Here is a 27,155-nt window from a genome sequence, read left to right as displayed (position 1 = left end):
GCACTCACTTCAGCAGCACCTTAATGAAATTAATAGAAAATAACAGCTGGAGCAAACTGGAGGAATACATGGTGGTATTCTTCCCAACAAACAGAAATGCTATGGCCCTGAACTTCTGCTAATGGAAAACACTCTTTCTCTGTAACTGACTTTGTGTTAGCTCAGGCTTTACTCAAAGCAGAATATTAGCGATATTCAGCTCAGAGAAATGTAAGCATTTCTTTTTTCTCTGCACTCCTTTCCTGAAGGCATTGCCTGAGTAAGTTTAGATAAATGAGGAGTACCAGCAGATACCACAAGAGATCAAACATTTATTTAATCATAAAAGTCCAGCAGGTAAAACTATATACAATAATCCATGCATACTGCCCAATTCACAAACATTTAAAACCTGTTTAAAACACAGTCTGCACAACAGTTGGACAGCGGGGCAGAGTTTCACTCAGTGAGGGACATAATCATGTTTGTATTTTGGATGCTGCTTGTAGCCTACTCTCTCCCCAGCAATAAGACTCTGGATCACCCACTCTTGTGAGACAACAGGCAGCCGTAAAGCTTCTGCACACTTCAAGACACCAGCTGGGCAGGAAAAATCAGTCACCACCACATCATAAACACCCAAAGCAATATCTGTACAGGAGGAAAGACAGGCATCTGTCAGGTGAAGAAAGAGGATTTTGCTCTGCAGCAGAACATCACAGAAACACAGAATGCTAAATTATTTGATTTGAGAGGGACCTTAAAGCTCATGTCATTCCACCCTCTGCCAAGAATGGGGACACCTTCCACTGGACCAGGTTCCTTCAAGCCCCATCCAACCTGGCAGCTCAGTGTGTTTTGCCACTATGAACCACTCTTATGTCTTCTCATTCCTAGGCAGTGAATTCTCTTGGTAAAAGTTAAGACACACCTACAGCAGCCCTGCACCTCACAAGAAAATATTCCTTTTAGTCCAGATAAAAATAAGGGGAAGACCAGTAGCCAGAAGTATAGGCACAACCCTGAGTCCTGACCTCAGGCTGTGAGTGCTAGGGCCTACATCACATACAGAGAGGGAGAGACAGCCCAGTTCAGGAGGACAAGAGAAGCACAATTTGAGACACCAATTTCCCCCTTTCAACGTAGGCTGGAAGCTGATGGCTTTTGTCTGAATTGCTGCAGCTTCTCTGCAAGACAGGTGTCCTAGATGTAATCTATATACAGATTATATTAGAGTAGTGAGCATTCACCCTTTGCCTGCCTTTCTGCTTACAGACAACCTTGTAAACCATCCCACATGGTTTTAAACCATACTAAAGACCACAGTGGCATAGGATTCCCTGAGAAACTGGCAGCGAGTACCTTTGTTGTGAGCACGTGAGTAATGCTGTTTAACAGATGCTGCTCCCCCTGTCATGAGAATTTCAGACCACAAATCCAGGAAGTTCTCTTGCTGGTCTGACACCAGGAGAACCTTCAGGTTATGGAATGGGTTTTCTCGTGGGTGCCTGCAGAGTGAAGAGAAATGCAGACTGGTAAGAATATCCAGTAGCCTCGTCACCTGATTTGCTCCCATGTATGTTTTTTTAGTATCTTGCACACCATGACCCACTCTCTTACCACCCTTCCTGAAGTACTTGGACTGACTATCCTTTGTTTATAGAGACTAACACAGAGCTAGACAGTGTTGGTGGGGTATGTGCACAGCAGCCTATATCCAAAGTTAAACTGAGCTCCTCCTAATCCTGAGCTGCCTTTTTTGTGCACATCCAAATTACTTCCACTTTGATGGGGCTGAGCAGGAAGACCTGAGTCTCCTGCCCAAAAGTCTACAGTTATCTACTGTGTCTGTCCCTCAGCTTGCCTAAGGAGTCTGACTTCCTCTGTCATCTCAGAACAGGCTAACTGGATTAGACTCCGCAGAAAATGCAGAAGCTAGCTTCAAAATGTATCAAGGGAAAAAGAAATTAACATAGTATTGTTCTCCTTTATCCATTTCTGAGCAATTAGAGAAATTAGCCGAGGGTGTGGGAAGCCTTGTCTGAATTCTGCCTTCCTCATGAGAAAGACTGACACCTTCCTTACTTCCAAAGAGACTGTTTTCTGTGTATATGGCACTCAAATGTACCTTGGCATTAGAGATCATTTTAAGTCCAAAGAAAGAGATGGAAATGCTGCTCCTATATGGAAGGGAAAGTATAGGGAGTCAGTACTCAGGTCAGCTTCAGTATCTGTAGCTATTTAAGAGCCTCCCAAGTGGAACAGGTCTCTCCAAGAGTCTGTAGACTCAGATCATGGTTATTGGCACTCACCATTCTAGCAATTTTTGCTCCTGGAGGCTATATCCAGCTGGCAAAAGGTAATTCCGATAATTTTGAAGCTGATTAGCATGACAGCTATCATGTACCCAGATATGAGACACGCAAGGGATCCCTCTGGCAAGGCACAGCAAGTATTTCTGAGTTCGACAATGCTGGTCCGCAATTAAAAGACACTGGTATGCTGCATTACACTTCAGGGGAGAAAAGAAGGCATGTAAACAGGAGGCAATGCTTGCAAAAAATCCCCCCAAATTATGCTGATGCTAAACAGGTTAAAGAAGAAAACAACTGAAACCTTGATTTTCACAGCCATATTATGTGAAAGGTGAATTAGATAAAGCTAGTATCAATTTCAGAATCTGTTTAATCATATCCTATTCCAAGCTCTGCAGTTGCTCTAGGCAAAAACTGCCTAGTAGTTTTTGTATCATAGCTCTTTTCTAGTTCACACAGAGACCTTTTAGTCTGAGACTCAGTAAGTCACTAGACAAGACTGCTTCCTCAAGTAAGATGTTCCAAAAACAATTTACCCTGTTTATTAAAAAAAATGTAAAAGCCACACTAAATTACAGCAGTTGTCCAAGTAGATCTGGTAAGTGAAGAGCTCACCTATGGTGAGACCACTCCAGATCTGGAGTACTTCATCCACTCCCAGGTTCTGCAGTATACCAAAAACACCAGACATGCCGGAGCAGGTCCAGCCAAGGACCACTAAGAGGCCTGGGCACTGGAGCACCTGACATACCAGAAGAAGCTGAGAGCTGAGCTTGTTAAAGATCAAAAAGGGAAGGCTTGGGTGGTCTTTTTAATGCATATTTATGACTGATATGAGGCAATACAAAAGATGCAGCCACACTCGCCTCAGTGTTATCCACTCAAAGGACAAGAAGCAACAGTTACAAACTGAAATACAAGAAATCCTTTTTTTTTCCTCCCTATTTGGATCAAGTTGCCCAGAAAGGCTTTGTTGTTTCCATCCTTGACAATACTCAAAACACAACTGGACAAGGACCTAAGCAATCTGCTCTATTTGAACCCACTTTCAGCAGAGCAGTTGGACAAGATAAGCTATAGAAATTCCTTCTAATCTCAACTATTCTGTGACTGTTCTAGATTAGTAAGTGAACCCTTACCTGGGTTTCATTGAAGTCTTCCAGGATATAGCCAGCTCCTGCTCGCAGCTGTTGTGCTATGTAATGTTTATCATACGGAGTCATCTCTAAAAAATCTACAGCAGAAAGTTCAATTTTTGATTATAATCTATCCGCTTATATTCCTACATCTTAGTCTACAAAGCCTTCATCTATTCCAGTAAGGGATCTCAGCTATACTCCCAAGAATTTCTAGAGAAAATCATTAAAAGGGTAAGGGAAAAAAAAAGGGGGGGGGGGGGGGGGGCAGCAGAAAGGGCAACAACACACCAGTAGCCAGGTGAGCACCTTGTCACTTCTCTGACTGCATGAAACATGACACTAGCAACGGCTAACTGGAGCAATCCATACATGCTTTCATGTTCTCTGCTTGCCAGCACTATCCTTTAGCTCTCAAAACCTTCCTTCTTACATTATACTATTCTGACACTGATGATCTCACTAATCTTCACACCTTTCTTAGCTTGCTGAACAAGCCTATGATCATCATCGAGGTTTGTCACATCTTAGGCCACAAGTTGGCTAAGTCAGAGACTGAATCTTAGGTCCTTTCTGCAAAGGATTAAAGAGCAAATGCCTGATCAGACAGTATCCAGCATTTTTCCTAAAGACACAGCATCTCACTTGAAAATGCAGTGGGTAAGATTTGCCTCACCTTCTTCCTCCTCACTGCTCCCAGTGGGACCATCTGATGGCTTCTGGTGGTCGACCAATTTATCACTTGGTGTTGCCATGGTGAGAAGAAAGGCATAGCCCAAAAAGAGGGTCTTATTGTGGGGCAAGGGTCCATGGTCACTGTCCAGTACTGGGGGATCTGCAGCATCTACACCTTCAGAGGTGCTTAAAAGCTCTCCACCTCTCAGAGCCCCTGCAGAGAGACAGAAGCACCATGAGTCTTCAAAGATATGTCTTACCTGAGGAACCCGTTCAACTCAGATATTTTACTGCAGGAGACACAGAGAGGCAGGATTGGGCTACAATTACACTTAGCTAGGTAGGGATCTTTTATCCTTCTGGATCTTCAAATCAAAATACGAAGGACTAATGGGACAAGTTTGCAAGTCTTAACAGCATCCTGAAACAACACTGACTGCTGTGAGGGGTCCCTTTAACAGCTTTCAGGACTGACTAAAGAAATAAGAGAGAGACCAACCACAACATTAAAGTCAAAAGGCAGAACTCAAAAGACGGCAAGTAAATACTCAGACTACGCTGACAGTATCTCTGGCTGCTGAATGCATCCAGGGAGAAGCAGCCTCAAACCATGCAGGGAAAAAAAAAAGCAATCTGATCTACTTTTTAGTTATGGAAAGCGGAAAGATAATTACAGAAAAAGTAGTGCTGAAAAAACTAGATGAATTCAAGTTCTCACCAGGGTTTATCATTGCTGACTTGCGGCCACGTTTAGCTGGGGATCGTTCATCTTCAGAAGCAAGAAGTTTCCTTTTCCCAGACAGTGAGACTGGTGGGACACGTGGACTCTCCTGCCCTTTACGAGTGGGAGTTGTGCTGCTGCTGGAAGTGCTGGGAGAACCAAGGTTACTACGTCGCTTCCTCTTCCCCTCCACCAGATTATCTGCAATATAGTATGCAGGAATTAGTGATGGGCTGTCACCAAACTCCACAAGCTTTCACCCTACCTATCTGTACAGAAGTGGCAGAACTCAATAGTACCTTGAAGATACATGCCACCACCCTCTGACAGAGGAAAGCAAGAAAAAAATACATCTATCTTCTCAAGTCCTGTATCCTGCTTGTCTGCTTTCCTCTCAGTACTGCTGGGACTTTATTATCAAAGCAGCCATCCACCAAGTTTATTTGAAGTACGGCAAGCATCACTGTGCTTGAAGCAGACCACTTTCCACAAGCAAGTCAATACCACTATGTCTCTGAGGGCAAACAATAAAAGGATCTCAAAAATCTCACTATAAAGTACAAAAAGCATCACTGAATATCCAAAAACATTTAAATATTGGCAATTCAGATCAGGCACTAGAGTTACCTCAAAGGCACAAGACACAAAATAGCAGTCAGCAGCTCAACAGCACCTCTCCTTACCAAGACTGATGTCAGCTGCTTTGGTCACAGGGGTGACAGGTTCATAAGGACCTAGCCCAAACTGCTCCCGCAGCTTATTTCCTTGTTCCTGAGACAGGATAACAGCCATTCGTTTATACCACTTCCTCTGGCCTTCCTTTTCAATGCAGTAGTATAGCTCTCCAGACTCCTTCCGGTGTCCCTTCACCACACCTGACAAGACAGCAACTAACAGCTGTTAGCCAACCATACCCAGGCTTCTCATCCTCCTGGAACAAGCACCCATTCCCCACCACATACAGCAACTCAAAAAACCAAGTATGAAACGCAAGCACTGCTCTTACCTGCACTGAAGTACTCGTCCTCAGAGAGGGCAGTCACCTCTGTCTCCAGTGGGATAGGATCACAGAGCAAAATATCTTTTCCTAGCACATCACAGTCATATCCGTCATCAAAGAGCAGCTTGTACTTTCCTGCTCCAACATCTTGGGTAATCGTCCCCGAATAAAAGTACCCATTTGAGGACCACTTTGCTACAACCTTGAGGCCCACAAAGCTGCTCCCAGTGGATGAGTCTGCACAGTCCAAAGGAACAGTCACCACTTGAAACGGGATTTCTGGAGAGTCACTACGGCGTAAGGCACAGAAGCCAGAAGTGCCAGATTTCTCTCCTCCATCTGGCAGGCGAACTGAACGAGTACATGATTTCTCCTCAGGTGATGCTGTAGTTGAGAGATCCTCCATACCTGGCAGTCCAGCTAAATCTCTGTAGAAAAAAGCAGCCCCATATAAGAGAGGGGAGAAAAAAAAAAAGACAAAAAAAAAAGACAAAAAGCATTCCCAGAAAGATCTGAAAAAACAATTACTAAGTATAAAATACCTGGAGGAGGTGCTTGCAGTTGCTATATGGTATGACCAGAAACCTCTGAAATATTCAGTACTCCTTTTCCTCTAGGACATTAAGACAGAAGTTCCCTATTCTGTTTCTTGCAATAAATTAAAGTTACAGTCTCCTTTTTCCAGGGTACCTTGTTCCTGTTGTTCGAGATGGTGGGCGTCCTCTTCTTCCTCGTCCTCGAGGTGTCACAGGTGCTCTGCCAGCCTGACGAGTGCCAGGCATACAGTCCTCCTCTTCCTCACAAGGCAGTGCTCCTGTTTGGCTAACTCTGAGTGGCGATGCAGGCTGACCAGCTCCTTTCCTAGGGCTAGAGAATTTATGAGTTAACTGTTTTGAGGAGAGAAGCCAGCCCACTAGGGTCCTCCCATTTTCTTGATCATCACAACTCATCCAGAATTTTGCCTCTTTGCTGCAAAGTAATGGCTCACAAGAAAAGAAGCTACTCCTTCAGGAAGAACAGATGCAAAAGCAAATATACCTCCTTAATTCTGTTCATAAAGCCAGATCTTTTTCAGAAAACCTTTGATTTAGGTCTACCCTGCTTCACACTCACAAGCCAGATGCCTGTTTCTGCAAAACATCTCTTCCTCTTTTCCTAAGATTCTGCACCTACCTCAATTTTCCTAAGATGCCTCTGCCAATGGGTAAAGCAAATTCTCCGGTTTCTGTCCCACACACTTTCCCTTTTACAGCTCCAGTTCCTCGCCCTGAGATGCTGCTGCTGTGTGTGGCAGAGTGACCACTGCTTCCTCCACTGGATGTACGGTGGAGACTTGAGGCCTTAGACGAGAAAGAGCTGACATCACCAAGGTCCCCTGAGGTCAGCGACGAGCCCCCTGCAGTTCTTGAAGGGGACATGTCGGTCTCACATTCCTGGCTCTCCACTACAGGCTCCTCAGTTTCCTTAAAATAAGCAAAAAAGAGCATTGTCTAAGATGATACATGTAGGAGTGACGGGGGTCACGCACGGTAGGGACAGACGGAGATGAGATCTCTTTGAAGCCAAGTCATATAACTTGTAGTTTATTGCAAAGGGCGTGAGCTGCCAGCCGCAGCTCGGAGCAGGCCCGAGAGAAAAGGGGCTTAAAGTGTAAGAGAGTCAACGGCAAAGGTTTAAGAGCGGAGAGCATGTAGAAAGGAGGGGGTGAAGAAGTGCAGAGGGAAGACAAAGAGACAAAGAAAGAAAAGGGCGCAAAGAAGAGCGCGAGAGCGAGCAAAGAGATAAGGGAGAAGAGAGATAAGAAAGCGCGAAAAGAGAGCGAAGTTCTCATTACGATACAATAAATCATCTTCAGTGTTGAATATTCAGATTCTCATTAACCAATCTACTACAGCATGCATATCTTATAACATTTCTACACAACTTATAAGAATCACTACATTACCATACTACGTTTATGTTTTAAACCCTAAATCTTATTCTTTGGGCCCTGTCTGCCAAGCTGCAGGGCTTGCTTGCAGAGGGAATTGTTTCCTCTAGGGGGGATAACATTCAGCTGATTACATCATTGTTTTTCAGCAACTAAGGTATCTCAAAGGTTGCTTTCATTTCAATCTCGCTTATAGTTTCTATATTCTCAAAATCTTTTGTCAGACAGTCATATTTAAAAGGCTTTCTTGTTTCATCCTCTCCAACAATACAAGTGCTAGACGCTTTACAATCACCAGTCCAAAGTGCAGACAAGCTGATATCACATTCATGAAGCTGATGACAGCCACATAAACTTCAGTCTGGGCCAATCCATGGTAGACAGTGCATCTCTCACTACAGGTCTGCAGCTGCTCTGTATCAAGAAGTCTCATTAAGACCTCAGTCAGCAGTGCTGAGGAATGCTTTCAGTGCAGGTAGCACAGGGCTGCAAGTGCAAGCTGCATGTTGAGCTCTGGGGGGTGAGAGCCCCAGGCAAAAGGTCATGGGACCTAGACACTTGGAGGCACAGCAGCAACAGAAAACCCCCAGACCTTCCTGCATTTTTCCAGCTTAGACTGTAAGGGTAAAAAAGCCCAGGGTGCCCTTTGTTTGAGGTCTCTCCTTGGAGGCACCAGCTCAAGGTGTTATTGTTATTTAGTTATTGCAACAAGATTAAATTATTTTAAGGATCCAGATATCTGAGACTCTGCCATGGCAAACCTGGGGTCCAGTCCAGGGTGAGGAAACCTGATCTAACTGTGCGAGTGTGGGGCACATAAGGACTTGAGCAGGGCACCCATCAGCTCTGTCCACTGTGAAGGGGCCTCAGTCCCAGCTCAGGTGGTGACAGTTGTGACTGCCAGAGTGGCTCCTGGATGCCTGGACAGGGAAGTTTCCTTAACAACAGGGCAGAGCTCAGCTTTGTATCCAATTGGTCTGGCTCTGAATAATTCCCATCCCTCTAGAGTGTGAGACTGCAACAAATACATGAGACACTAGGAGCTTTGGGTTGCTTATACTCCAAGATCAGTTTCAGACAGCTTGTCATCTGGAGTTACTAAAGCTTTATGGATATAAAAACATGCATCTACAGAACAATGATATCAAGTGTTGGTAGGTAAAGCAGAAATGGTTATATGACTGTGATTACACCAACAATGTAAGCATATTTCAGGACGCTTAATTCTCCATTTTTATGTTAAAATAAGTCTTTTGTTGAGTTCTTTGGGACTTGAACATGTCTTGAGAACACATGGCATGAAGTATACCAGCATCAAAACCACAGCTTTTGCCGTTCACTAAATGGCCTGCAAGTCTGCTCATGAAGAAAGCCTTGGCATCACAGCACACAGATTTGTTCATTCAACTTGTTTCCTACAGTCAAAACATGCTCTCACTTTAACTACTACTACTTTTCAGCAAGTATCTCATCCCATTTAGCCACGAAAACAGGAACTTACCTCAACTACCTTTCGTTCCACCTCTGCACCATTGATGTAGTAGACATCTGTTATAACACGTGTAACAACAGTGCGCACTTCTCGAATGGTTCGCACGTGGCGACGCTGAACTTGGCCTTTGGGTGGGTGAAGAAGGTTGAATTCCTCTTCTCCCTGTAATAAAGAGGGTACAGTAAAATCAAAACAGACCACAATAAAAAGCAAACTATTTCTGAGTAGGGGTACCTCTGCAGTACAGTTTCCTCATACCATGCTAAAGTACAGGAGTAGGGAACCTTTAAGCATCTTGTTACAAATTAATGCAACACAGGAGACCCTAAACAAAGGAGAACTAAATGCATTCTGCTGACAAGTAGAGGAAGGGAAATCACAACAGTCCAAGGAGGAAACAGCAAGCTTGTTTAGCATGGCTTCTGATACTCTTTGATTCAGTAGACTCCCACATGTATCACATCAATCTTGCACTGTCTTTTTATGGCCCTGTTTATCTCCTATTTCCCATAGGACACATTAGTCTTAAATCATGTTTAGTAAAAAATCATCTTTCTAGTCTTTCTGTTGATAAAAAACCCAATCCCAAACAAAAATAATCAACCAACCAATCAAAATTTGTCACATTTTTCCAGAAAATACATATGGAGACATTTACTTCCCAAATTCATGCTGTCCAGTGAGTACTGCTACCTTGACATTTGATTCAGGACAGCTTGTGACTAACATTTTAAAGTGGCCCTTGGCCTTTTTTTCAATAGAGAACCAACTGTTAATGAATCTACTAGCTGAAAGGATACTTTACTGTCCTAAAGCAGTTAAATACAGGCAGCTCTCATCCCACCTGACTGCGCAAAGAGTCGGTGTCATCTCCAGAGGTGTTGACAAGCTTTTCCCCGCTCTCGTCGGTTTGAATGTTCACATCTTGTTGCCCAGGTTTTTGCCCAGACATACTGGTTCCCGTTTCCACCTGTCTACAGATTTCTTCTGATGTTTGTGTTGCTGTTGTAACAGTTGTTGGGGTAAAAAGACAGTCTGCTGTAGTTTGGATCCCTTTATCCTTGATGTTTTCCCACCTCTCTTGACTTTGATCAATTTGAACAGCCTTACTTAGTTTTCTCAGCATTCTTCTCCTATCTTCTGCCTGAGTGATTGCAACATCAGTCTCCATAGACTCTCCATCCTCTGCACCAGAAGATTGCTGATGGCAGTCCTGCTGCATCCTCTGAGGAATTAGGCTCTGTCCACCACTGCCATCTGCCTTCTGTTGCTGGTACTGCCAGTCACTAGGAGTGGTATGTAATTCAGCATCTTCTTGTGTGCCAGGAAAAATTAACCGATCCCCCCTGCAAACCAGTTACACACAGATCAAAACTACTGATTTACAAAACAAGACAACCAATATGCTACCACTCAAGTAAAAACAGTATTAAAAAACCCCCACCTTGGCAGTCACTCAATTGCTTCTTACAATTGCACAAAACTCAGAGAGTTCAAATAATAAAAAAATCTTTCAACACTTCTCAAGTGATACATAGCGTGGTAAAACATATGGCTGACACTGTACAGAACTAAGTGCTTTTTGAAATACAGATTTTCTTGCTACACTCCACACATTAGGCACCAACTATGCAACTTCCCAGAAGCATGTCATCTTGAAGTTACTTCAGGCTCCTCCAGTGCTTAACTGGCTTGAAACTGATAATCACAGGTAGCAAGAAGACCCAGCAGCATAAACACAAACACTGTTAATGTTTTCATTACAATTTGTCTGCTCTGCCAAAAGTACTGCCTCTGCCAGGTACTACATGGGACACTATACTGATCCAAACTCGAAGTACGTATTTGGCTTCCCTTGGGTACTTGAGGATTCTGAGGAGCGACTGTTCTCCCTTCTGGCTGTGCCCTGCCCAGCGCTGGAACTCCCTATTCGTTATGGTCTTTAATGTAGCTGTTGAAACTCAGGTTACTCTTTCTACATAGACCTCACTGTCCCATCGAAAGACAGAATGGAAAACACTGAAGAAGCAGATTTCTACTTCTAGTTCTCCAGGCGGCACCCTCCTCACTGTAACATACGCAGCTGTACAGTCCTTTGGAAGGGGGACAATAGTAACAGCAACAACAAACCATCAAAACTGGTCAGAAGATCTTAGAGGAGACAGAAAAGGTATTTAAACAGCCTTAAATATGGTGTCAATTTTCTCAAACCCAAGACTTCACTGAAGTATATTAGCCTTCTGGAATCACATGGCCACTCAATCAAAAGGTAAGCCTGATAACCACATGAGACACAAACATACAGATTTAGTATACTTACCCCGTTGTCCCCAACCTTCTAAGTCACCCAAAGAAAATGGCTTAGCACAATTTCTTTGATGTAGAAAATGCACACCTGAATATAAATCCAACCAGGACTGGCAGGCAAAGACTGTGAGGAGTTACCTAAACGGAGAAGTGGAAAGACCATGACCTCTGGCCTCATCCTCTCGACGAACTTCACAGACACGACTAAACACAGATGATGCTTTCTGGGAGCTAGCAGTGCAGATTTAAGACAAACAAACAAACAAAAATGCATCAGGAAGTGAGAAAAACCCTCATACAGCAAAACAAGAATTCTCTAGCTCCTCGTGAGAACAGAGAATTGAGCTTGTTGACCTACACAGCCACAGAATGACTGATATGATCCATCTCAAAGACCAAGAATGAAGCTGCAATTGCACAAGCATTACTGTCATTTCTGAAGACACCCTAACAGCCAAGAGCAATGGAACAGTTCCAGAAACCATTGTGTGGAAAACTGCAGCACCATCAAGAGTTTCAGCATCTAGTGCCTCTGGTACCCACCAGTTAGACCCTTTATGGCTTACTTCTCAGGGATTTCATGGCACCGTAAGAATATTGGGAATTACAGTCATAAAGCAGACCCTGAGAGTTCATATTCATCCCATACCTATAAAGGTAATCCATGCTCAACCAGAGAGAAATTATTATCACCCATCCTCAGCATTGAGGCATGATTACCATCTAACAAGCAATCCTGTAACAAAAGTACTGAGTTTATTCCTATGTTTTCTCATTACTTCAAACCACTACTCTTCACTCTGATTACTACAGGTCACCATCTTCCTTCCTACTGAGATTCCTGTTAGTATTTACAAACATTACTTCCTGCAAGCTAAATCAAGCAATGCTAGACCTTAAATTTGAGGTAAGATTGATACATACAAATCAAAAGACCAAGGGATAACTCAATGTTTTGGTCAAAATGTTAACCTGTGATTTCTGTATATCCATGAACTGATTATGAGTTTCTATCAGCTTTATACTAAAAAGACAATTCTCCTTCAGAACTTCTCAGATTCTTGGCAGAAAATTGCACCATGAAAGACAGCAGAAACCCATATATTTGAAATTTAGGAGATGGATAAGGCAGACTTGCATTGTGGACTGCACAAGACATGAACTTCTGGCTTTGACTACAATCTAATGGAGGCAAAATGCTGACATTGGTAGGAACCACAGAGCCCATAATGAACAAACAAGTGAGGTTCCCACTTTGCTTATGTAATTAAAACCTGCTGCAAGAGCTATAGACTTAGTATCACATCTACTGCTAGAACATTCCTTGCTTCTGTGTCTCCTAATTTTTTTTCCCCTACAGTTGATAATATGTGGAGAAAGGATCTACCCAGACCTTTGTATTAACTCTGCCCAGCAAGAAGCCCAGTTACCTAGCAGCAGCCTCAGCAGCAGCAGAGGATCCATCTTTCCTGTCACTGGCTGTAGGCTCTGAAACAAGAAGGAAGGGAAGGATGATTTTGGCATCATCTAAAAGGACTCTCTCAACCTTTCCTAGCTCCATACACTCAGTGAAGAGAGGCTGAGTAACACTGGACAAAGGATGCCCAGGCTTCTCCATCCAACTTCTCAGAACAGACCTAAATTTCTACAAGTTTTAGACTATTAGACTGAATGCCACTGTTCTGGTTAAAATCCTGTCAAACTTTTTTTTCCAGATTATGGACAGGTCCAGAGGAAGCAACAAATATGATGAGATGAACTGGAGAATGCCTCCCACAGAGACAGGCTGAGAAAGGTAGGCTTGTTCAGCCAGAAGAAAAGGCTCCAGAGACACCTCATTGTGGCCTTTCAGTACTTAAAAGGGGGCTTATTAAAAAAAAAAAAAAAAAAAAAAAAAAAAAAAAAAAAAAAAAGGGAAAACAGTTTTAAATTAAGAGACAAGAGATTTAGATTAGATGTTAGGAAGAAATTATTCCCTGTGAGGGTGGTGATGCACTTTCACATGTTGCCTGGAGAAGCTGTGGCTGCCCCAACTCTGGAAGTGTCCGAGGCCAGGCTGGAAGGGGCTTGGAGCAACCTAGTCTAGTGGAAGGTGTCCCTGCCCATGGCAGGGGGTGTTGGGACTATGTGATCTTTAAGGTCCCTTCCAATCCAAACCATTCTATGATTTTCTTATATTTTTTTTCCCCACCCAACACAATCAAACTTCGCTTCCTATCCTGTATACCATTGCCACTATACATCACAATTTGTAGTCTGCTGGAAATACCTTTCCTCACAACAGAAGCCTCTCCTCTCACTTCATCCTTGCTTAGAGCATTGCAGAAACAGAGAAACAAATTTAAGTGACACTGCCCAAAAAGAAAAATGAGAAAAATTACAGGGACTCAGAGACTGCCTTGGGGAATGCCACAGAGAGGTTCTGAGTTAGGGCTGAGATCCAGTTGGACTCACACACTTCAGGTTTCATCCTCTTACTTTCCAAGCTGAACGGCAAGGACTCCTCGCTCCCATCATTCACAGGGGTCACAAGGTTCATTCGCAGAGAAAGTTTTGCATCCAACTCAGGAACCACACCAGACTCTCCTTTCTCATATACTTCTGACACATCTGCTGATACCACTGCACTTTCCATGGTGACATCGTTGGTCCGCATTGTGCCCTCTGCTGTAACATCACTGGTTGCTATAGTGCTGTCTGGGCAAGTATCATCCACTGAAAACAGAAAAACAAAAACAAGAAACAAGAAGTAGCTACTGTCATTCACATTGCTGGGGTTGAGGTCCTAGTTTTGGCTTGAAGACACTGCACCGCACACATTATTAGTAATGCTGCAGTAGTGGAAATTCCTTTCTAGAGATCTGAAGCATGAAAATTCTGTAGCAGAGGTATTGTCCTTAGTTTATGACAGAATAATTTACTATGATCCAAGCAGAACAGACTTCTTTTGATCTAGCACGTGCAGAGTGCTGTTTTGTAAAACTAGCAGAGAAAGTTCTGATAAAAGATGATGAATACTGGAAGCAATCTTCTTTTGGTCTAAGCTCTTTTGGTACTCAGAAGGCTCTCTGACATTCTTTAATGGAGTTGTATTCAGGACCACAGTGAGTGCAAGGAAGACATGCTCCATACCACTCTGTACTCAGGGAGCAAACACCTTCACTAGAGACTGAGAAAACATGACAAGGAAACTGTAGGGAAGGGATAAACGCTCCCCCATTGAAGGGGAATGTAGCAATTTTTTGCCAAGGCAGGTTTGAGTTATCCTAATGCATACTGCACCAAGAATCAAAAGCTTCCAGGCTTTCACTGCAGAACACAGCCATTTGGGTCGAACTCACCAATTGGTGTGCTGTGTCTCCTGGGTCCCATTTTGAGATGGCCAGTAAGAGGTGGTGTTATGCTAGTTAAGGACTGAATGACATCACCCTCCTTCGGCAAAGTAAAATGAAACGGGGTTCCTAAAAGACACACAGCACCAGAATTAGTAATTTAGAGGATCTACTTTAGTTCAAGTATCAAAAGCACATATTCACTGTGCTGTGGAAATAGGAAAAAGCATAACACTGGTGCTGTACAAAACCCCCCTGAACAGCTGCTCTAACTGATAATCCTCACATTTTATGTGAAAAATCTCTCCCAGTGAAAATCTAGACTGTGGTCAACTGAATGCAGTTGCTCACAGGTGCTAGATAAAAGGGAGATTAAATATCCTAACATGAAGAGGACTTCTACAGAATGCAGCTTTGCCTCAGAGGTGCTCAGCATTTTCCAAAGAAGATGAAAATGAGGTCAAAAATAGAAATGAAGATTAGGACAAAAATGAACTGGAAAAGCTACATGTGCCTGAACTGATAACCTAAAACTTACTCAGAATGATGGCTGAGGTGGCCTATCGCATCAGGGAAACCATGCCTTGGTGGATTTACTATGTGCAGATGTTGCAGGATTTAACAAATAAATAAATCAAAAACCTAGTAAAATGCTCTTTTGCCTCATTCCATGCATTTACTTGCAAACTTTCAATGTTATAGAGAAGTAGCTTGCATAATCCTCTCATAGAAAAATGCCCCATCAGCAAACAATTATGTATCATCTGTTTGAAAACTCTGAAAACCATCGCCTATCTGATTATCACAAGCTTTAAAGACATGGTTGAGCAACTGCAACATCCTGAAGACCAACCCAAGAACTTCACTGTATTTTTGCAGTGGGTAGGTACCTTCTAGCACAATGGTACTCACACACTGTAAGGCAAACCGCCCCTCCTCATGAACACTTTATGAATGCTTGCCATATTATGTCCTAGAGCATGTCTCCATTTAAAAAGTCTTTTATCTAAGAACTGAAGCAACTCAACTGAATATTGATTTAGCTACCACAATCCCTTCTAACCTATAAATCCACATTTGGCAGGCTAGTAACAAATGATCACTAGAATTTATGAACTGATCACCAGTACAGGTGATGACCAACAGCATATTCTAATTATTACACCAAGGGATACCATGAAAGGGAATACAAGCAAGCTTTCAGAAGAACTGAAAAAAATGTGAATGCCTCAACTAAAATTTTAAATGTTTTCATTCACATTGAAGTCTCAACTGTTCTATCAATGAAAAGAGTTAATCAAAACAGTTAAGCTTTTCTTACATTCTTATGACCATCAACCTGTAACAGATTCAGATCCATTTGGAATTGAACATGGCAAGGGATGTCAAAAACAAGAAGGGTTTCTCCAAGAACATCAGTAGCAAAAAGAAACCTAAGGAAAATGTGGGTTTGTATCACAGACATATTTTATGAAAAAATCCTTTCGCTAGGATCTTTTCTCCTGAGAAACTGGGAAGCTTCAGCTCCTCCATGTTTTGCTGCTTTGGAATGTGATTTGGACAATTGTTTACCCAGCATGGGAAATTGTTTTTGCTTGATGACCAATGACAGCCACCTGTATCGAGGCTGTGAGCAGTCACAAGATTTTATTATCATTCTTTTCTATTCCTTTGCTAGCTTTCTGATGAAATCCTTTCTTCTATTATTTTAGTATAGTTTTAGTATATAATTTTCTTTTAATATAATATATATCATAAATAAATCAGCCTTCTGAAACATGGAGTCAACATACTCATCTCTTCCCTCATCCTGGGACCCCTGCGAACACCACCACAGGTTTGTAGCTCAGTGAGGTGGATGCCATGGTGATGAAGAATACAGAGAAGACAGAGTTACTGAATACCTGCTTTGCTTCAGTCTTTACTAATAAGCCCAGAGGCACAGAAACCCAGATCCTGGAGGCAAGAGAGAGAGTATAGAGAAAGGAAGGCTTCCCCTCAGCCAAGGATGATCAAGTTAGAGATCATTTAGACAAATCTGACACCCACAACCACCCATATGGGCCCTGACAGGATGTGCCCATGAGTGCTATAGGAGCTAAGCCACGCTCCCTCATCTCTGAAAGGTCATGGAGTATAGGAGACACCTCAGGACAGAAAGCCAGTGTCACTCCAGTCTTCAAAAAGGGCAAGAAGGAGGACTCAGTGAACCAGGCACTGTTGCACCTCCGTCCATGGAAAGATGGAACAAATCATCCTGGTTGTCCCCATTAAGCACATGGAGGAGAAGGTTATCAGGAGTAGTCAGCATGGATTGACCAAGGGGCAATCACACTTGACCAACAAGATTGCCTCCAGTGACGGAATGACTAGCTGGGGAGATGAGAAGAGAACAGTGCACGGTGTGTCTACACTGCCTTCAGGAAGACTTTTTTAAATTGTCTCCTGAAACATCCATATAGGTAATGCCAGGAAGTGTGGTTTGAATGAACAGATAGCAAAGTCAATAGAGAACTGGCTGAACAACAGAGCTCAGAGGGCTGTGACCAGTGGCATGGAATCTAGCTGGGAGGCCTGCAGCTAGCGGTGTCCCTAGGGGTCACTGCAGGGTCCAGCCTCTTGTTCATCAGTGACCTGGATGGAGGTACAGAGTGCACCCCTAGCAAGCCCCCACCTAAAGTTTGTGCTTACTGATTTATGCTTCATAGTTTGTTGATAAGGGATTAGACTCCTAAAATATTTATTATGAAAATAATTATTACAATAACAAAGCTGCTTTAAGAGTAGAGGGATGCTCTACAGCTCTTCATACCTTAAGGACTGAGCGATGTCAGGAGAGCAAATACCACTCTACATACTTTTTCCACCATGCTTCATGAGTCTGAAGGCAATTAAGTAGAGTAGGCCAAAAACCTGAACTCTCTCCTAACACCAATCAGCCCTTCAGCATAATACAAATGCATAAAACACAAACAAGCATTAATTTTGGAATTCATTTTCTTTAAAATTTTGCTTATAGTTCCCTTTTAAAAGCAAACACAGCCAACTGTGATGTGCTTAAATTGCATTTAGATTTGTCTAAGAAAAAAAACCAAAACATTTTCAATACAGTATGAGAGACGAAATATTATCCAAAGTCAAACACAATTCTGTTTATTCTCTCTTAAAAAGGAAGTTTTGGACTGTGAAAATTGTGAAAGACAATACTGAAGTGGAACCTGACATTTTAACCTTGTTATGTAACTGCAGCTATTTCTCTTTATCATCATTTTAGCAGTGTACTGCCAAAGTTATTGTTGTATTTAATAAACCCCATACTCTTTTAAGTTTGAAGACCAGAACTGTTCTCCTGACTATGCCAAATTGTCTTAAAAAACCTGTGTTTAAAGATGAAGCCAGCTAAGAGGCACAAACAAAACAAGTGTAATATCCCACATCTTGTATAGTGACACACAGCATGTTAAATTGTTTTAATGGGTCACGACAATACCTGCTGAGCCAGAGCTTACATGAGAGTGCAAAGCCATTCCACTTTAAAAAAAGTCTCAAGAAAAAAATTGCTTTACTAGCTTCTAGCTCAAAGTTGTTCTGTACACCCCCACAAAGAAAATTCTCCACTGAAAATGAAGGAAAAAGAAAAGGAGACCTACAAAAGGGAAAATACTGACTACCACATACTCTATTCCTTTCAAGGACCCTGCTGTTGTTGCTTCTTGAGTGGGGGAGAAGTCAGAAAAATCCCTGAACATTGCCAAGGTCACAGCATTTTCAGTTCTTCAACCCACCCTGCATTTCTACCTTAAAGCAGTGAGAGTCAGGAATGAAAATTACACTACAGGGGAAACCAGCAAAGTCATGTTCGGTATATAACACAGTAAGGTATAGTGCTGCTCAACTTGCATCCAATAGCAGTGCTCCCTGAAAACACTGAGGATTGTATACAGCTGTCCTTGACATTACTCAAAATATACACCTGTGAACTACTAACCTAAATTCACTTACCACTGGAAGGACTGGGGGACTTAGAAGTTGCCTTCTCCTGTGGCTGCATTTGCTCCTCTTGCTCCAGATTCCTTGTCGTAACAGTATCCTCCGTATTCTTCGGTAGGGGATTCTCATGCTGAACCACGTGTGTTTCAAACCCTCTCTCTGGAAGTGATGGCTGATTGCTTATTATCACTACCTGTCCCACTTCTGAACAATCGGGATGGTTTTTGGCACACAATGCCACTTCTGATTGGACATCACTCTTCAACTTTGGAAGCAAATCGTGTTGCTCCAGTAACTCCCCTACAGAAGGCTTAGCTAAAACTTCATTGAGCTTTGCCTTGTTAGTAGTCATTTTATCCATACTCTTTGCCTCTCCAGCATCAAAAGTGCAACCTTTCAAAGCTGCTTTTCCCTGGCATTCTGGTCCAACCTCTTCTAATTCCTCGGCTACATTTTTGCCATTTTTACAAGAATCATTCACTTCTTTATCTTCATGACACTGTCCTTCCCTTTCAAGAATAAACCTATGAGAAAGTGTTATATTAACAAGAGACCTATCTTCCTTTATTTGCTTCTCTTTTATTTGCAGTTTCTCTTCTTGTTCTTCACACTGAGTCTCAGGAACTGCCTCAGGTTTGGAAGCCTCTTGAGCATAGGACAAAATCTCAAGCAGACCAGACTTGCCTGCAGCAGCCTGACTTCCAGAAATACACTCAATCTCCCGATGAACTGTAGAGGCTAATGGCCCCTCTTCTCCAACACCTGCATTAACAAACTGTCCTACAGGCATTCCTGCAGTCTCTACATCCTCCTTTTTTGCTTTTTCACAGTTTTCAGAGGGTGCTTGATCACCTGCATTCACTTTTAGTTTTATTTTATCATTGTCCACAGAACAGAGTCTTGAGTCTGAGGCCTTGCATTCAGAAATCCTCTCTACCTGTGTGGTCTCACAGCCTTGGCCCGTGTTCAGAGAGCCTGAACTGACGTCTGTATTTGTGGGCTGGCTACATGCACTTGCAGAAAGCATCAGTTTACAAGAATCAGGAGGCTGTAACACAGAGTCATCTGTAGACATCTTTGACAAAGCATCTGTAGATCCAGAGAGATCTCCTGGTAAGCATAAAGGGGTTAAACCAGCAGTTTTTTCTTCTCCAAGCTTATTCTCTGGACTCTGAGTCGGAACAAAGATATCCTAAAATGAGAAAAGTGGGACATGGAGTATTAGGGCATCCCAAGTAGGACTGTTTATTATTCCTAAAAAATTACACTAGATTATGGATCATAGCAAGTTTAGCACAAAATTACTAATTAAAAAACAATCAATAAAAACAAAAAACATCCAAAACTTTTTTTCTCCACACATTTATGAGAGCCATAATTGATCTGGTTTTGCTGAGAAAAATTATCATCATGAATTACTATTTAGTGATCTTTGGCAAAGTCAGACACAATCCTTGGTATCTTTCACTACCAAATCACAAAATACAGGGCCAATATGGCAAATTAGTAGCTATTTTTACTTGATCCACCAAGGGTTTCAGAAAGAGCCTCTATGTATCTATATTATATTAACACGAATGCTGTTTTCAGCTGAGGAGAAGTACTGCTTCAACTAGTGAAGCTTCTAGCAAGTTCACGACATTCAATTCATAATATTTAGGTATAAACCCACAAACTGTCTGTTAAATCCTTTTGAATAATTATAATTTCCAGAATCAAAATACACAAAGGAAACAACAGCAAGAACAAGAAACTTGAAAAATGCAGTAAATAAATTCTAGCCTTGTAGAATAAAAATACTTTATTATGGAACAGCTTCCCTTTCTCCACAAAAATTATGCTAAGGTCTTGCCCAATAAAAAACTAATTTATGATGCAGTTTGAGATGCAGGATGGCCAGTTCAGCATAAGAAGGCAGCACAGTCAAAGTCAACAGCTTCTATGTTTTGTAACTCACTATGCCCTCTTAAGCTGTTCTGCATTTTCTCTGCAGGAAAAACTGCCACACAGTATAACTAATAAATAATTGCAACTGGTGGGAACAGCTTAGTAGGGAAGCTCAACATAAAAGAATAGAGGTTGACTAAAACACAACTTCTGCCTCAGCCATATAAAAACCTCAGAAAAGCTATATACATGGACCCTTACATGAGAGAACTCTGGTTGTGATGGCATAGCTAAAGATCCAGGAAAGAAGGTTGGAGCACTCTGGGACACTGGAGTTGAAGCCTGTGGCTGAGCAAGAGGTCTTGGAGGGATACAAGGGAAGGCCATCTCCACCAGCATATCTCCTTTCTGCTTTTGCATCAGCTCTCTTCCATCTGCAGGGATAGATATATCCATTTGTTCATCTGGTTTAAATGAGCAAAGACATTAGCACTAAATTCTTGTGTTATGTCGAAGCTTTTAACATCTTATTAAAAGATTTGTCTTCAGTGGTGTATTCAACTTTGTAAAATCTTGTCTGCAGCAGCATTCTTTTCGTAAAGGGAAAAAAATCAACAAAAATATCTGTATTCTTACTTTCAAAGGGGGAAGCAAGTGTTTTGTTACAAATTCATATTACTATTTTGCTACAGGTCTAGAACTTCTACAATTAAAAAAAAAGTGTCTGCAACTTATAAAAAAAGCATTTTTCTGAGGTATTTCTTTTCCTTTTGCTATCTTTATTAAAATTCAACTACATTCAGACCCCAGCTAAGAAAATACCTGTTATAACAGTATTTCACATTCTGTGACAGGAATCTCTCAGAAAGGAATATTTGATTTTGTATCATACTCAAAACCTGCAGGGATGGATATCTTATCCTTGATGGTAAATGTGTGCTTAGAGCAAATATTTAACAACCAATGTATCATACAGAATAATTTCTCTTTAGGCAACACAATTTAGGACACATACTTGTAGCACATGAAAGGTTTTACAAATATTGTGGAAGTTGTCTCTATTAAGGTAAAATAACCTATTATGATGCAATTCTTATCTGTCCTTCCTATTGCCCTAACAGTATAGACTTAATACAGGTTTCTGCCTGTAGCAAGAATGGCTTGTTCCTAAAGAAGATAATTGCCAGAAGAAATCTGTATGCTATACAAAGAATTTCCGATCTTTCAAATGAAGGGTCACTAGTCAACAGTACTCATTTAATTATGATAGCTATGCAGGAAATATCAATAGCAGATAGAGAATCCTAAACAACAGAGTCAAAAATAAAGATCCATCTACTCCTTCACTGTTTTCAGTTCTACTTTATTCTTTACACATAATTTTAACAGATTTTGAAAAGGCTGCAAGCTCTGATAAAATCAGTGCACCAAAACACGACCACAGACAGTATGCAGAAAAGCATTACCTTCTGCTTTCCCCTGTTCAGTAGGACTGCTGGGGACAAGGGCACTGGGTCCAAAGGAAACAGGAGGAGTAATAACCAGGCCTGAAGAGACACTGCAGACCAAAAGGAAACAAGGAAATGAAAACCACACCTTACTAAAAAATGCATTAAGTTCTCCTATCAAGCTCCAGCATGCCACAATACAATTCTTCTCATGAAAGGCAAGTGTCAGGTGTTCACCAGTAAGAGACTAGTGACAGTCAGGGATCAGATGGCCACCATTAGTTCATTTCATTGCAAAATAAGGCCATGCTCCTCTCATAGTGCAAAAATTAAACACTGATTGCTTAAAATCAAGCACAAGTCCTTGAATAATGAAGAGAGTAGGGGGAATGCACTACTGCAACAAAATTCTTGAAAGAGCTTGGGGATTTTTCACTTACATGGAATCACCCTCCTGTACAAGGACTGCCTGCCCAGAGAGCTGCAGGACTTGCAGACTGCGGGCAGGGGTGCACGCCAGAGAACTTCCCTCTTCCACCCTGGTTATCAGAGAGCCACTCCCTGAAGTTACTTTGAACAAAAGAAAACAAAGACAGAAATACAGCCAAAAACCACAGTGATCAGAAAATTCTGAGGAATTAAACTCATGCTATTGCACAGCTCCTTTTCAGATAGGCAACAACAAGCTGATTTTCAGAGCTGGTGAAGAACTGCACATGACAGTTCAGTATGTGAAATGTGAGCACAAAATAGTTCAGATGAAAAAGAAAAATCTGAATAGATTTTAGACTGTACAAGTGTTCCTACCTGGGAATTAAAAAAAAAAATCCCCAATGGCTCCAATACCAGCACACCTGATCCAGCACTAAAATACAAATACAGGCAAGGTTCTTGTAAGAAAGACACCTTGCACTGACCACTGACTTGGCATGAGGAGAAGAATATTATTGAACCTTCTGGATACAGAAGGTTCATTCACAAGATCAAGCCAGAACAGACACCACTGAGCAGAAGTTTGCCTATACTGCCTACACTACTTATCCACACTGGGGTGTCATTACAAAGGCAGAGCACCATTAGTTTCAGAAGATGGTAAAAGTTGGGTTTTGGTTTTGCTCTTCAAGGGGCGCAGAAATAAAGGAAATTTAATGTATTTAACAAGCCAGTAGCCATTCTAACAGGAAGTGACGTTTAGATATTGTTCCATAGTATAGTGAATGAGGCTGTGGCCTTTTATTTCCATAGTGTTCTCAATTTCAGCAGTAGTTACACGAAAAATACTCACAGCGCTCTACACCCTAAAACACTAAATGTCTGTGAAGATCAAGTAGGTATGATGTTTATAACTAGCTCTGGGATGGACATTTTGGTTCTGCTTGTCTGTTGTTACCTGTTGCATGATTCTCAGGAAACATCTCTTCCTGTGTTGACAAGATGTCTGACTCCTCATGACCAGAACCAAGGGATTCCTCAGTTTTACTGGCACCACTGACAGGCGTTTCCTTTCTGGTATGCTCTTCTGCTTCCTGCAGAGTTCTGAAAATGCAAGACACAGTCTCTGACCTGAGAAATTCAAAATATGAAGACCACAGCATTGTAAAGAAAATCTATCAGTAACAGATAGAAGGTGTTCACTCATGTATAACACAGGGGAAAATAGGAAAGAAGAAAGAAAACCAGCTTCTCCTGACAAAATAACATCTTCATCCTTGATAAGTTATACTTCCAGAATAGTTTTTCACATTTTCCACCAATCTAAGCAATGCTTAAATGGAATGCAGATGTTCTACTGACTTCTAGTCAATGCAGTCTAGGAATTTCACTTCACCTCTTGAACATAATTTTGTAGCAAAATACAATAATACATGATGAACTAAATATTATATAAATTTTATGCCAGAGAGAATCAATACTATTCAACAAATTGAAGTTTCACACTTAAAAACAGTTAAAACAAAGCTTACAATAGCAAATATGCAAAAGCATCCTGAAATACCCACCACTTAGCCTCCATATTTCTCCTGTGCAGCCCATGCTACAGCAATTAAGTTATTTCACGATAACTTCTGTGACTCAAAATGAATTATTGCTTCTAGTATATTCCAGTCATACCATTTCAGGAAAATTACTGGCATATTTTATTACGCCGTGTACTTGCCCTTAAAAACAAACCTATCAATATCTTTGTGTTTAGGAGTTTGACATCACATCTTTTCTCACCAGGGAATACTAAGAGCACTCCTTAGTCAGCACTGCTACAAGAAGGCCTCAGCAGTATGTCATCTTTCCCTTTACCTTTCTCTTTTGCCTTGAACTCTCCTCCATAGCTAAAAATCTAGTTAAAAAACTGAACAAATCACCTTCCAGAATGCCCACAAACTGCCACAGCATATGTTGCAGTTGAGACAGCCACGCTACACAGCATATCCTCATACAATTTCAGGAAGCTTCTACCCATACAAAGTAACACCACACCACTTCAGAAGGCTTCAAGCATTTGCCCTTCTTATTCTTTATATAAGAATATATTTATAAAGAATATATTTATATTCTTTAACCTTTTATACTCCCAATGTTCATGCATGGCACCTGTGTGCCCTCTGCCCTGGGTGGCTGCTCAGCACACCTGGGCACTCCATGGCTCATTGCTGCCAGGGCTGCCCACCTGCTGCTCACAGCTGCACCCACAGGGGACGAGGCTGGGCTGCAGCCCCACTGCACTCCCAATTACCACAAACTGTGTGCCTACAGCAAACAACCTACAGAAAAGACAGACTGCTTTACCTTTCAGACTTCTCTGCCGGGCTCTCCAAAGCAGTATGTGCTTCTGTGCTGGAGTCAGTTTCTAAGTTGTCTGCACAAAATTCTAGAAAGAGAGACAAAAGAAAAATACCTGGATTAATATACAAATAAGAAAATGTAGGTCTGTAATTTACACAAATACCAAGGCAAGCCTTATATTTAACAAAATTAATTTTGAACGATCTACGATAAAAAGAAGGAAAAAAACCAAAGCAGGATGAGGTTTTTACCAGGGAGGGAATTCAGTATCTGATTGTCTAAATATTTTGGAAATCAATTAGGAAAGAGAAGTGAAAGAATCATTGATAGCACTTGGACAGGTACAAGAAAGCAAATTAATTAGTCCAAAGGAAAGAGGGGGCAAAATTCTTTGCAACTACCAGTGAGCTGTGAACTCATTTTTGGAAACTACTAGTACCGTATCTCCTGTCAAAAAACTATAACATTGAAAGAAAGTAGATAGAATCTACATAGCAGCAAGAAGACATCTATGATCGTTTTCACTTACCATATTTAGACTCATTCTTAACAAGTCTGGAAGAAACGACAGTGGGTCCAGAGTGGAGCTGATGCCTAGCATCTCCCTCACTGGGCACCAAGTCACTCTCAAAGTCCTGGCTCTGCGACAGCTCTAGAACTCCGAATTGGAGCTGTGACATGCCTGTATCTAACATCAGACATCCATTACAAACATAGATACCAAAAAGAAAAAATCAAGGGCCATCCATCACTTCTACAAGGGCAAAAGATATACCCTCTAACATGCAAAGTATTTAGGCTATTGCTGAGACTCTGAATAAACTAACTGATCTGATCTCAGCTGTACTAATTAAAATATGGTATCACAACAGGGACAGTGGCCATTAACTCAAAAATCTGTATTAATTAGCAAGGGCTTATGTAATGCCATTAGGAGCTGCAGTAGACTTTCATTCCATGAATAGAAAATAATCTTGATAACACACAACCTGTGTCTGAAAATCCTCTGATGATAACGACCATTATGCCAGTTCATAATAAGGCTCCATTTCCTAATGATCACAATGCATCCCTGCTTCTTCTAAACCACCTTCAATCTTGAAGATCCATTCTAACAATAATAAATCAACCTTCTTTTCGTTTTTTGGGGTTTTTTTCCAAACACCAAAGCATTCAAATACACTTTCAGAAAAGGATGCCAATTTCTGACCTATTACTACCGGCACAATTACCCCTGGTGAAACAAGTGAGTCAGCTCAACTGAAAAACTGCACAGACGGTTGATCCAATTCCGAAAACCCAAAAAACCGACCTGAAATGGGTTAGTTACCTTCTACACACGGCGAAGAAGCACAGTCCTCAACATCACCTTCGCTTCGTTCCCTGGCCTCTCCAAGGGCGCTGCAACAGAGAGACTCGCTAACGTCGCGCAGGGGCTCCTGCAGGCCGCCTCCCCGCGGCTCGTTCCGAGGGATCACTTGGCACCGTCCAGGCGCTCCAAGCCCTCCGCACCGCACGTCCTGGCCGGGGCCGAGCACGGCCGCTACAGCAGCGAGCCCGCCTTCTCGGCCTGTCCTCCACGAGAGAGACTGCAGCAGGCCAGAGAGACGGCGGCCGAGAGCCGCCATCTGGCGCGCCCCACGTACCTGCTCTCCCGGTCGGGCGCTGGAGACTCCTCCGCTGCGCAGCGCCGCGGTCCAGAGGCGCTCGGGCGGGCCGGGCCCTCCATGGGCTCTGCAAGCACAGCGCCGTCAGCGCGACCGCGGTACCCGGACCCACCGTGATCCCGCGCCCCGCCCTTACCTGCGAGTCGCTCCCGCAGCGCCCGGCTGCCAGCAGGACCGCGGACGATGTCCTGCAAGAGAGAGGCGGGGGCCGCGTCAGAGCCGGGCCGGGCCGGGCCGGGCAAGGCCGAGGGGTGCTGCCACCACGCCAGGCGCTCACCAGCACGGGGCTCGGGCTCCGCCAGGCCGGCAGCCGGCGGGCCAGCGCGCCGAGCCTAGCCCTCTCCGCGTCCGCCTCCGCCTCCGCGCCCTGGGGCTGCGAGTCCTCCACGATGAGGAGGGGCGTGCCCTGCTGCGAGAATCCCGGGTCCAGCTGGCTGCTCCCGCCGCGCTCCATGCAGGACGGCGCAGGCTGCGGAGCCGGGCCAGGCCCTACGC

General features: G+C 42.6%; 1 protein-coding gene across 4 annotated transcripts; it reads right to left on the bottom strand.

Annotated features, from left to right (window-relative positions):
- Positions 1–291: 291 nt before the first annotated feature.
- Positions 292–27,155, bottom strand: TP53BP1 (tumor protein p53 binding protein 1). 4 transcript variants are annotated; one of them, XM_063170121.1, is made up of 27 exons: positions 26,938–27,155; positions 26,797–26,848; positions 26,640–26,727; positions 26,324–26,394; positions 25,523–25,681; positions 24,997–25,078; positions 23,603–23,748; positions 22,653–22,782; positions 22,231–22,322; positions 21,026–21,228; positions 18,890–20,069; positions 14,897–15,016; positions 14,034–14,270; positions 12,986–13,043; positions 11,694–11,786; positions 10,093–10,594; positions 9,258–9,410; positions 7,000–7,289; positions 6,517–6,693; positions 5,833–6,254; positions 5,510–5,701; positions 4,824–5,027; positions 4,107–4,319; positions 3,434–3,528; positions 2,292–2,491; positions 1,342–1,487; positions 292–630 (listed from the first exon to the last, which is right to left on the bottom strand). In XM_063170121.1, the coding sequence occupies exons 1-27, from the start codon at positions 27,112–27,114 to the stop codon at positions 443–445; spliced, it is 5,670 nt and encodes a 1,889-aa protein (XP_063026191.1). In that variant the 5' UTR covers positions 27,115–27,155; the 3' UTR covers positions 292–442. The 4 variants fall into 4 exon arrangements, with proteins under 4 accessions (XP_063026191.1, XP_063026189.1, XP_063026190.1 ...); XM_063170119.1 differs by having other exon boundaries at positions 26,640–26,848; XM_063170120.1 differs by having other exon boundaries at positions 21,026–21,198; positions 26,640–26,848.

Source organism: Melospiza melodia, chromosome 15 (assembly GCF_035770615.1).
Source record: "Melospiza melodia melodia isolate bMelMel2 chromosome 15, bMelMel2.pri, whole genome shotgun sequence".
In the NCBI taxonomy this organism is placed as follows: Eukaryota; Metazoa; Chordata; class Aves; order Passeriformes; family Passerellidae; genus Melospiza; species Melospiza melodia.
The sequence above is the reverse complement of the archived record's forward strand: the minus strand, read 5'-3'. Positions and strand labels throughout refer to the sequence as shown.